This window comes from Mirounga leonina, unplaced genomic scaffold (assembly GCF_011800145.1).
Source record: "Mirounga leonina isolate KUSES-001 unplaced genomic scaffold, KU_Mleo_1.0 Mir_129, whole genome shotgun sequence".
Classification (NCBI taxonomy): domain Eukaryota; kingdom Metazoa; phylum Chordata; class Mammalia; order Carnivora; family Phocidae; genus Mirounga; species Mirounga leonina.
Genome location: NW_023270323.1, coordinates 15,097,658 through 15,110,349, shown reverse-complemented (window position 1 = coordinate 15,110,349; position 12,692 = coordinate 15,097,658). Strand labels below are relative to the sequence as shown.

At 40.6% G+C, this 12,692-nt stretch overlaps 1 protein-coding gene across 4 annotated transcripts in view; it reads left to right on the top strand.

Moving 5' to 3' along the window:
- Positions 1-12,692, top strand: part of ENOPH1 (enolase-phosphatase 1) — a 40,261-nt gene that overhangs the window by 16,732 nt on the left and 10,837 nt on the right. For 3 of the 4 annotated variants that reach the window (XM_035004676.1, XM_035004677.1, XM_035004678.1), the window contains 2 exons: positions 10,241-10,342; positions 11,931-12,133. In XM_035004676.1, coding sequence (XP_034860567.1) covers positions 10,241-10,342; positions 11,931-12,133 — 305 coding nt within the window. Of the gene's footprint in view, positions 1-10,240; positions 10,343-11,561; positions 11,611-11,930; positions 12,134-12,692 lie in introns of all 4 variants that reach the window. The other variant, XM_035004679.1, reaches the window with a different exon arrangement.

Genomic DNA, 12,692 nt, shown 5'->3' with positions numbered 1-12,692 from the left:
CGTGGAACTCCTTTGTGGTTTCCTGTTGGCTAAGAGATAAAGTTTCAACTCCTGAACTTCAGTGAACAGGGTTTTCCAATTCCCTATCCCTGTATTCTGTTGCACTTCTTAGAGCTGAACATGCCTGTCCAGGTCATGCTCTTTCATGCCTCCTTGTTCCTCCAGCCTGGAATGTAATACTTTTTTTCCCCTCCAAGTGCAGGTTGGTTCCATGTACTCATTACCGTAAAAAATATTGATTGGGCTAGGCTGTGGGCATATAGAGGTGAAACTTGCTTCTGCTCTCAGAGGACTTTGTTTAAGCAGGAATTTTCGAGTCCTCTCCCCTTTTTGCAGGGCCGTGTGTTTGCCACTGCAGCACTTACTGCCTTTGGGGTTGCATTTTTTTCCTGCCTTCCACAATACTGAGAGCTCCTTGTGGACAGAGCCTGAAGCCTTTAAAATATATATATATATATATATATTTTTTTTTTTTTTTTCAAAGACTTTATTTGCGAGAGAGAGCACGAGCGGGGAGCGGGAGAGGGAGAAGCAGGCTCCCGCCGAGCAGGGAGCCTAACATGGGACTTGATCCCAAGACCCTGGGATCGTGACCTGAGCCGAAGGCAGATGCTTAACTGACTGAGCCACCCAGGTGCCCCTATTTATTTATTTTTTTAAGGCTTTGTTTATTTATTTGAGAGAGAGCATGTGCGTGCCTGTGCATGGGTGGGGGTGGGGCGGGCAGAGGGAGAAGGAGAGGGAGAAGCAGGCTCCCCACTGAGCGGGGAGCCTGACACGGGACTCGATCCCAGGACTCTGAGATCATGACCTGAGCCGAAGGCAGATGCTTAACCAACTGTACACACAGGCACCCCTTTTAAAATTTTAGTAGCAACTGTTTAATTTCCTTATAAGATGGAAAGCTTGGTAGGTTATTAGGGTAATGATTTACAAGTATATAGCTTAACTTTGTACATATGAATTGATTGGGACCCAATACAACCTAAAACATAGAAATTCAGAACCACATAAGGCACATAAGGGATTCAGCCAATGTTTGGTGATGGTGATATGATGCATTCCAGAATGGGCATGGGCAGGGCTGGGATTAAGTTTCTCCTAGCCTCAGCTATCGTTGCTATTTCAGATTTCCTCAAGGTGCTGCTTTATCTTATTTGAAGTGCAACTTAGCTTAAGTGTTTCCAGAGTGACATTAGAATTTTCATTGAGCCAACATTTCTAAAACCTAGAGGTCCAAAGGAAGAAATTAGCTAAAAATGGACATTAAAAACTACGAAAGAGGGATACCTTGGCTGGCTTGGTTGGAAGAGCATGCAACTCTTGATCTCGGGGTTGTGAGTTAGAGCCCCATGTTGGGGGTGGAGTTTACTTAAAAAAAAAATCATGAAAGATAGAAATTTTATTCACAATTAAGTTAAAAAGCTAAATATATCATGCTATGGAAACTTGTATCTGTTATTTTGTGGATAGGGAAAGTGTTTTTTCCCCCCAGATTTTTCCTCAAAATAATTCATGCTTGTTATAAATTGCAAACATTACAGAAGAATATAATATAGAGAGTAAATGTCATCTTTTGCTCCTGCCACCCAGAGATGACCATTAAAAATTTGGTGAATATTCCTTCTGATTTTTTCCTATGCATGCAGTAATTGAGATTATTAAAAGAAATGTAGTCCAATCTACTCCCCAAAAGGCACCAATTATAATATGTAACCCTCACTTTTTAAATAAATGTAGGTAGGCCTCTGTCTTGCTCAGATAAGCTTGTTTTTTGTTGTTGTTTTTATTTTGTTTTTGCTCAGATAAACTTTTTAAGGACATACTGTATTTAGCTCTGAGAAGTCCTTCCTTGTCTGATGATTCTTAAAATTTTCCATTCTTACAGCTTACCTCATGTTCCCCCTTCACTAAAGGAAAAAAAGGCATTCTTTTTATAGTAAAAGCATATTTTTATGTAATGCTTTTGATTTTCGTGTTTATTAACTCTTTTAATTTTCAAAATTGGTTTTGGTGGAGGTAGGAGTCCGAAGAAGCCAACCCCCTGTGAGCCTGTTGTATCTGGTTCTCCATCACCGCTCTAAAGGGGGCGCCTGGGTGGCTCAGTTGGTTAAGCGACTGCCTTCGGCTCAGGTCATGATCCTGGAGGCCCGGGATCGAGTCCCGCAATCGGGCTCCCTGCTCGGCAGGGAGTCTGCTTCTCCCTCTGACCCTCCCCCCTCTCATGTGCTCTCTCTCTCATTAAAAATAAATAAATATTTAAAAAAAAAAAAAAAAAAAGAATGTTTGGATAGTCAGTCGCCCTGTCCTCAGAGGCCCTCGTGGGGCCTCCCGGGCCCTCTTCCCAGGGGACTCCATTTCAGAAACACGGATTTCTTTCCAAAGACAGAAGTCTTTAATACCAAAAAGGGTTCTTTGTCCTCTGGGTGTGTACATGAGGGGTTCATTAACTTGATTTTGTTTTCAATGATTCCTTACGCGCCTTTTAACAAGTTCCTTTTCTTAAGTCTAAAAAGTGTGGAGCTGACACCCTTCCCTGAGTAAAGAGAGACTAAGACACGTAGTTTGGACACTAATGGTAATCACGGCAGTGTGTCCTGGGTGGGACTTTGGAGAAGAGCCACAGTCAGGCCAGTGTTCGGCAGTTCACCGGTCCATGCTCCAAGAGGCTGGCTGACTCCTGGACTGGGCCTTATGTGGGTCTAAGTCATTGTAGGTTCATTTAAGCTCATTAGATCCCTGAAGCAGGATGATGAAGCTCTGGGATCTGGCTCTTCAAACTAAAAAAAAAAATCTGATTGATAAACTGGTACCATAGTCTATTAATTTGTACTTAACCTTTATGTGCTTATGTAAAATGGAATAATAGCACTTGTTTCATAAGGTTATTATGAGAATTGAAATGAGATCATTAAGACCATTCATTAATCAATTCGTTGCATAAATTTGGAGTGCTTGGTAGTTGAGGGAGAAGGTCCATGCTAAAGCTATGGATTTGAGGATCATCAGCAATAGATGGTATTTAAAATCTTGAGATTAGATGAAGTCACTAAAGATTGACTAGATAGAGATGTGCCTGGAATAGTAAGGGCTCAGTAAATGTTGGCAGTTACTCCCACTATTATTACAACTACTTGTATTATTACTACTATTTATTAGAAATGCTACAGAACTACAAGGTGAACCGAAATCTCTCATTTTCTTAGTGCAAATGTATTTGAGAAACCAAAGCTTTATTAGAAATTTCTGTAGAGACTATCAGGATCCAGGGACTTGGGTAATCCCATTGAGTAGGGCTCCCCAGTCATCCATCTGCAGAGCTGGATAGGCTTAGACATTGGGATTTGATAGGCCTGGATTTGAGTCCTGCCTTTACTTTGTACCAGCAGTGAAACCTTTTAGAACCTCAGCTTCTTCATGTGTTTAGAGGGATTACCTTGCAGGGATGGCAGGTGGATTCAAAAAGGTAATTATCAGGGTGCCTGGGTGGCTTAGTCGGTTAAGCCTCTGATTCTTGATTTCAGCTCAGGTCATGATTTCAGGGTTATGAGGTTGAGCCCCGCATTGGGCTCCAAGCTGGGCATGGAGCCTGCCTAAGATTCTTTCCTCCCCGGAGGCACCTGGGTGGCTCAGTCGTTGGGCGTCTGCCTTTGGCTCAGGTCATGATCCCAGGGTCCTGGGATCGAGCCCTCCATCGGGCTCCCTGCTCGGTGGGAGGCCTGCTTCTCCCTCTCCCTCTCCCTCTGCCTGCTGCTTGTGTTCCCTCTCTCACTGTGTCTCTTTGTCAAATAAATAAATAAATAAAATCTTAAAGAATATATATATATGTGTATATATATATTCTTTTCCCCTCTCTCTGTCCCTCCTTCCCCGCTCTCTAAAAAAATAAAAAAAAAAAAAATTGTCAATTCCTTCCCTTTCCCTTCCACTGCTAGGGGCTAGGACTTCAGGCCAATCAGGTTTCCTTCTCTGAAACTCCAGAGATACTGGTATTCTGTCCCTGTGCCTCTTCTAAAACCTTATCACAGCTACTAGCCCCTTTACGTTTCCTTTCAAGGAAACGGTAACCTTTCCTTGTGTGATATGATTCATTGCAATTAATTAGATTATTGTTTATCTTTCTTTAATTAGTTTAATCACCTTAATGGGATTTAGAAGACACTTTTTTCCTATCTGGCAATGCATTTATTAATTCATTTTGAATATAGATGATGAAATCTAATGTATGTTCATTCCTAAAGGCTTCTGCTTTCAAAGGGGAATGGGTACGTCCCTGCTTAACCCATTGAAGATAGTGACACCAAAATTATAATCTCTGAGCCTCTGTGGCCCATGTAGCAGTGAGAGCACCGAACTTTTGGTAATTCCTAGTATGGTCTTCAGGAAGGATATCTAAGGAGCAATTTTAATTCCACAACTGCTGAAGCTGTCTAACAGATGGCAGGGATCACTTCCATGAAGTGGTACGTTCCCATCGTTGGAAGTGTTCAAGCAGGACAAACTTCCAGTTATAAAATAAGTAAGTTCTGGGATGTAATGTACAGCATGGTGACTATAGTTAATGATATTTTTATTGAATATTTGAAAGTTGCTAAGAAAATAGATCTTAAAAGTTCTCATTACAAGAAAAAATTTGTGTGGTGATGGATGTTAACTAGGCTTATAACGGTGATCATTCCACAATATTTTTTTTAAAAGATTTTATTTATTTGAGAGAGAGACAGATAGTGACAGAGATAGCGAGAGAGAGCACAAATAGGGAGGAGAGCGAGAAGCAGGCTCCTGCTAAGCAGGGAGCCCGATGTTGGACTTGATCCCAGGACCCTAAGATTATGACCTGAGCCAAAGGTAGACGTTTAACTGCCTGAGCCACCCAGGCGCCCCTCATTCCACAATATTATATGCATCTATCAAATCACTATGTTGTACATCTGAAACTACTATATGTCAATTATATCTCAATTAAAAAAGAGATTATACACTGTCATTGCAGAAAATAGATAAGCAAAAAACCAAAAAACCTGTGTAAATGGCCATGTTCCCCTTGATTTTGTTTTGTGCATTAGATATTCCCCAGAATGGAATTATACTGTATATTTGAAACCTGTTTTATTTATTTAGATAATGTGATTTCTTTCTTTTTTTTTTTTTTTAAAGATTTTATTTACTTGACAGAGAGAGAGCACAAGTAGGCAGAGTGGCAGGCAGAGGGAGAGGGAGAAGCAGGTTCCCCGCTGAGCAGGGAGCCCGATGTGGGGCTTGATCCCAGGACCCTAGGATCATGACCTGAGCCGAAGGCAGCTGCTTAACTGACTGAGCCACCCAGGCACCCCGAGAATGATTTGTTTCTAAGACCCATCAACCCACTTAATTTTCCTTTGCTTTTTATCTTCTGAGATGAATAGAAAAATAGTAGTCCACCAGTATTGCCTTTGTGTTGTTTAATTTTCTGGCTGAAAAAGATTTATTTTTATTTTAAAAAAATATTTTATTTTTAAAGATTTTATTTATTTGCCAGAGAGTGAGAGTGAGAGCATAAGCAGGGGGAGCAGCAGAGACAGAGAAGCAGACTCCCTGCTGAGCAGGGAGCCTGACGTGGGGCTCAATCCCAGGACCCCGGGATCATGACCTGAGCCGAAGGCAGATGCTTAACCAACTGAGCCACCCAGGTGCTCCTTATTTTTATTTTAAGTAGGCTCCATGCCCAGTGTGGGGCTTGAACTCACAACCCTGAGATTGAGAGTCGCGTGCTCTACTGACTGAGCCAGCCAGACACCCCTGGCTGAAAAAGTTTAAGTTCTCAAATACTTTAAATCATTTGTTGCACTGTGTGGTTCATTGGAAGGCTTTTAAAATAGTTCCTTTAAATAGCTATACTCTTAAGTATTACCCATTACCTTTTTATTATCCATTTTCCTCAAAGGAGACTTGAGTAAACATTATAGCGACTAATTCTTATTGATTCTGTGACCTTTTTATTGAAACAACCACTTGACCATAAAGCAAATCCATATTTGGACTTCTAAACATTAATGAGGCAACTTGTTTAATTAGATGTTCAGAAATGTTGTGGCCCTGAAGGAGCCTTAATGGAGCTCTTTCAGAAAGCTACCGTTGAGCTGCATGGAGTAATATAAATTGCTGCTTGCATAGTATCCCCTCCAGCAGTTATAGTGGAACTTAATCATAGTCCCCTGAGAGACAAATACTCTTATTTAGTTCTATGGCCTTTTGTTATGTGTACTACTAAACCACAACAGCCCCTTAGGTGCCTGGTGGACTAAACATATTTCACATGTTTATAGAACCCTGGGTTTATTGCAGCATTTTTTTCATACTGTAGTATTCTGAAATTACCCATAAATGGATTATGACTGAAGTTAAAACATTTGTCATCACACTTATTTCTGGAATTACTTTTAAAGCCTGAAAATGTTCAGTGGGCAGTGTTGGGCAATAAGCACTAGCTTTACCAACTCTTTTTTTTAGAGCATTCTTATATGATATTGTAACACATGTAATTCATGTAATTACTGGCTTTTTAAAAAATAAGCAACTTGAAGGCATTTCATTTATTTTATAAAATAGGTTGCTCAAAAAGTATGTTGAAAGAATAGGATAAAATCTTCATAATTTAGTTATTTGCCCATGTACCTTTATATGATGCAGTAACACTGCACTAAAATAGAAGTCTGCTAATATGTCTACCCCAGGTAGTCTTGATATTCCATGTGTTATATACTAAGTTCTGCCTTCGTGGCCTAGCTTGTGTGTTTACTCAGTGCACAGGGGAGTTTTATATCTAGAGGAAAGGGGCAAATTAGATGATCAGGAATTCTGAAGTAATCTCTAACTTTTAAAGCTTTTCCTAAAAGTTCAGAATTGTTTGAAACCTTGCACCCTTTATTTCTGTGAGTCCTCTGAGGAGAGAGGCTGTGGTTCATAACTCTGTTATCAGAAGAATCTGGCACTCAGTGTGTCCTCAGTAAAAGTTGAATGTGAGTTCATTGTGCTTTGATTTATCCTCTGGGAACTTCTCTGCTATTATTTGTCACTAAATTTGGGTCAAAGGTGATCCTTGCCCAGTTTAAATGTTTTCTGTGATGGAGAATGTAAGTGATAAGGTCTAGGTCCTATCTATCTATCTACCTATCTATCTATTTATCTATGTATCTCTAATTACTACAGTGACCTTGCTCGGTATTATCATTCCCATTTAGCAGATGAGAAAACTGAGGCTCAGAGAGGATAAGTTGAACATAGCAATAAAAGGCAGAGAGGTAAGACCCCGGCCTGGCATGCTGCCCAGAGTCATTTCTTCTCCCACAGAAGTTAAGCACTTGGGCTCCCGGGAATCACAGGCCCTTCATAAATTGTTCTTGAGACCAGTAAAGCTGGATTAGGAAATTGGGCTTTGTGAAGCACAAAGTACTATAGCATTGCATCCGTTTTTATACCTTTTGAGTACTTCAGCTATTCAGTTATTGGGAGGCCCTGAATCTAACCAACAGTTTTCCCCCAGGAATGTTTCCAGTTTGAGAATTGGGGAATAATGGAGACAGGACATTAGAGGAGGATGATCAAGTGCGAAAGAAGCAGGTAGAGGATGAGGGATCAAAGTTGACTTGTTTTTTAATTGTGAAACATTTTAAATAAGGAAGAATAAGGATTAATATAATTACCATGCACCTCCCACAAAGCTTATTAGATTTTATACTATTTTGTTTCAGATCTTAAAGAAATAAAACATTACAGATAGAACTGAGACTCTTGAGTACCTCTCATTTTGTGTTAGAGTTTTATTTATATGTTAGAGTTTATATTCATGTTTATAATTTAAGTGCTCTGATTTTTAACTGCTATATATATGTATATATATATATTTTAAAGATTTTATTTATTTGGCAGAGATAGCGAGAGCAGGAACACAAGCAGGGGGAGTGGGAGAGGGTGAAGCAGGCTTCCTGCTGAGCAGGGAGGGAGCCCGATGCGATGCGGGGCTTCATCCCAGGACCCTGGGACCATGACCTGAGCCGAAGGCAGACGCTTAAAGACTGAGCCACCCAAGCGCCCCTAACTGCTATATATTGTTTTAGAGTATGAATGAATATACCCGAGCTTATTTTCTAGCTGATGAAGATTTAGGTTGCTTCCATTGATTTTGTTGTAAAATGTAGTATTTTAGTAGTATTGCAGTATTGCAATAAACATTTTTTTACTTTCCTCTTTGTGCACATCTATTAGAGTTTATCTATGGTACATATCTAGGAGAGGATTGGATGTGTGTGCACAAAACCTTCAGGTTTACTCTATCTTCTCCAAGAGCATTCTTGAGTGGGGAGGCCAGCTTGCAGTCTACCTCAGTGCATGAGAGGGGGAGAGAGAAGTAGATGAAAGGAAGGATAAAGAAGGGCACAATGGGAAAACCCAGTCTTTAAAGAAAAGCAGAAGTATAGCAGTATGGTAAAAGGAATCTTGCACAAACAGCAAGCTGTCAATCTCAGCTCTTCATTTTCCTTCTTTGAGATCAGGAATGAGTTTTTATTGAGCTCGAACAAGGCTGTTCTGTCAAGTACGCTGAACAGTTTGCTTGATTACACTGTATGCTTTTGAGTCTGCTGAATGATCCATTACTTACTGGAATGCCACATGAGAACAAGCAAAATTGAATGACTTCTTTATTTTTACTAGGGCAGGTGAAACTTGAATAACATGTTATGAAGAGAGGTAAATGCTTCAGCCCTACTATTTATTTATTTATCTTTTTTTGTTGAAATATAGTTGACACACAGTATTATATTAGTTTCATGTGTGCCAGCATAGTTATTGGACATTTATATACATTAGGAAATGATCACCACAATAAACTTAATTACCATCCATAACTATACGAAGTTATTACAGTGTTCTTGACTGTATGCCCTATGCTATACTTTATATCCCTGTGACTTATTTATCTTCTAACTGGAAATTATAAAGGGCGTTCAGTAAATATTTGAATAATTAAATGAGTGAATGAGTTTATAAATAAACAGACTTCTTGAGTTCAACTTGATTATAGAATTTTCCTTAAAATGGAAGACTTCCTCTGAGTTGTATACTTGGGGTCTACACTCCTAGCATATATTCATTTTCTGGCTTTTTTAGACAGGTAATTGCTGAGACTGTTGCAGAGTCATCATTCTCTGGATTTGTACAGCATTCTGCTCCTACTCTGCTTGTCTCACCCATTGCACCGTGTTGCAAGTCTTGGTTTGCCTGCCATCCTCCTGTCTCCCCACTAAATTCTTAAGCTTATTGAGAAAAGGGACTCTGATATATTTTGTCTTTTCAATTCCCTTTTGCATGCCCCACTTGTAGACGCTAAAAAAATTATTGAATGTGCCTCATTTGATTTGAAAAGATACATATGCTCAATTGTAAGTAAATACAAATTTTGACCTAAGAGAAATCACCTTGCCAATGTATGGATTATTGACAGGTATTTATCTTTGAATTGTCTTGCCCATCACTCTCATATAGGGTGTTCTATAGGGAGTCTGATTACCAAGAATCACGGTGATCAAAAAAAATTTTTAAGCATTTGTCATGCATGGACACCACTCTTTCAACAGATATTTGAGTTGTGTGCAAGTCCCAAGTACTGTGTGTGTATCAGGGATATAGCCGTGAGCAAGATAAACTTGATCCCTGCCCTCACGGACCTGTGGTCTAGCAATCTAGTTTAGGAGTCAGCGGACTCTCTGTAAAGAGCTGAACAGTAAATGTTTAGACTTTGCGGACCATATGATCTTGGTTACAAATACTCTACCACTGTGGCCCAGAAGTAGCCTCTGACGCTATAATCAAATGAGTGTGGCCATTTCCAGTAAAACTTCATTTACAGGGAGTACCTGGCTGGCTCAGTTGGTAGAGCGTGTGACTCTTGATCTCTGGGTTGTGAGTTCAAGCCCTACATTGGGTGTAGAGCTTACTTAAAAAACAAAAACAAAAAATCTTCATTTACAAAAACAGGAGATGTCAGTCTGGCTTTGGCCCGTGGGCCATAGTTGGCTGACTCTTGACCTAGTTCATTTGTTTCTTGGTCTTTGTTTCTATAGCCACAACAGAAATTTTCATATTTTCCATGTAGGTTTCAGTGGCTTACTTGCTACAGTTAGCAGAGGTGAGATTGTTGAAGAACTTGATCTCATGCAAATGACAAGCTAATTCTTGTTTGTTTTTTAACTTGTTTATCCAGGACATTTTATTTCCTTACATCAGAGAAAATGTTAAAGAGTATCTTCAGACACATTGGGAAGAAGAGGAGTGCCAGCAGGATGTCAATCTTTTGAGGAAACAGGTTGGGACATTGCTCTTCCATTGCTTCCACATTCCCAAGTGTCTGAGAATTGAGGATGCCCAGAGACAGATGTGCTCTGAACGTACTGCAAAATAAGCGCTCTGGATTCACGGTGCTTGGACTTTGCAGTGACTTGCTTAGGAATTCACAGAACATAATTAAATGGCCAGATCATGGCAGTTTATTGTCTCTATAGTTGCCTCTCACTGGAGTTGTTTTTATCGCATAAAAATGTCATGTATTTTTTTAAGTTTATTATATTATTTTTTTAAGATTTTATTTATTTATTTGACATTGAGACAGCGAGAGAGGGAACACACACGGGGAGTTGGGGAGGGAGAAGCAGATCCCCACTGAGCAGGGAGCCTGATGCCCGCTCGATCCCAGCACACTGGGGTCATGACCTGAGCCGAAGGCAGACGCTTAACGACTGAGCCACACAGGTGCCCCGTCATGTATTTTTAAAACTAAGCTTTTTCTGGGTAGTGTGCAAGAGATTTTGGTGCCATCTTACCACATTTTTCATTAATGTCTCCCAGTGATTCTCTAATCTCTTCTGCCCCCTGTACAGCGCTCCTGGGGCCTCACCTCCACACAGCCCCGTAGACCTCGCACCCCGCTCACAACTAGGCCCATCTTTGTCTCCTGTGCTATTCTACTCTGTTCTCTGCCCGGTTTACAGTCCGTTTTTCCTTCCGCATTCTGTGCTGTAGAACTCCTATTCGTTTTCTTCTTCACATTGCTTCAGTGGCAAAGATCTTTCACACTGTGCAGGGCGAACTCTGACAGTTATTTTCTAGTTTGTTTTCTACATCGGACGATGTGGAACGCTCTAGAAATGTTTTAATGGTTGGGAGTTGGGATCGGAAATAAAGCCTTTGGGCCATGGGGTATTTGGGTTTGTTAAATGTTCTAGATAACTCCGGGTTAGTCTGAAACACTCCCCTCCCTTAGCTTTCTGTTGTCTCAACTCTTGTTGAAATTATATATTCCCCCTCTATAGTATGTATATCATTGGTCTTTAGAAATTGGACATATGCTTCATCACAGAGTCATTGTTTTAAGTAGCTGTTAGGTTTTGGGGGCAAGATGAGGAAAACTGCAAGATACTGAAAAAGAACCAACCCCAGGCATTGCTTTGCTAGCTTGTTTTTGTTGAATTCCAGGCATAAACAGATTTTGTTGACATTTTCTTTGTTTCTTCCTCGGTTCATTATAGTGCCGAGAAAATGATCAGATTTAACTGAAGTCCTGGTTTGTTGATCCCTGTAAGTGAATCGACACACTGGTCCCACTATATCATTTTATCATTATATGCTGTCTCTCTCCTCATGTACACCGTGTCTCTCCATTTAAATTTCAGCTTTAGCAATATAGGAAAGGTGATGCGAATTTATTAATTATAATCCACTTTCCTTTAGGAATCATTCATATCAGCCCCAGAGTGTAAGATACTTGAATTTGTAACAGTGCTGGGTGCCAATGATAGTTGGAGAAAGTTGGTCCGCTGGGTTTTTGTGTCTCATTTTAAGTGATCTTTTTTAAAATTAAAATAAGAAACAAACTTCATGTTGTTTATGACTTAAAGGCTGAAGAGGATGCCCACCTGGATGGGGCTGTTCCCATCCCTGCCTCATCTGGGAATGGAGGAGATGACCTGCAGCAGATGATCCAGGCCGTGGTGGATAACGTGTGCTGGCAGATGTCTCTGGACCGGAAGACCACGGCGCTGAAACAGCTGCAGGGCCACATGTGGAGGGCGGCATTCGCAGCTGGGCGCATGAAAGCCGAGTATGTAGCTGCTCAAGGAGCTCAAACATTTCACCAGCCCCGAAACCCAGTACATTTTCCACTGGTCCTCTCTCTGTGTGATTAGTGTTAGTTGTGTGATTAGTCAAATAGATAAAATCAACATTCTTTTTATTTTATTTTATATTTTTAAAGAATTTATTTATCTATTTGAGAGAGAGCATGAGAGAGAACGAGGGGTAGGCAGGGGGAGAGGGAGAAGCAGGCTCCCCGCTGAGCAGGGAGCCCGATGTGAGGCTCGATCCCAGGACTCCAGAATCATGACCTGAGCTGAAGGCAGACACTTAAACCAACTGAGCCACTCAGGTGCCCCAATTCTTTTTATCTTAACGAGCAAGTGTTTGTTTTGTTTTTTCAAAGCCGGGATAAAGCATTCCACCCAGCTAAGTTCCCCAGAGCAGCATGCCTGGCTTGTGGGATGGTTGAGGACTTTTATCCCAGTTTAAAACAGCTTCCCAGAAAATGGTGACTTCTTTGAGCTCAGTCATATTTGATCTTTAGCAGACAGTCCTGTTGGGCTGCTTCTCAGAGCTGTTAGGTT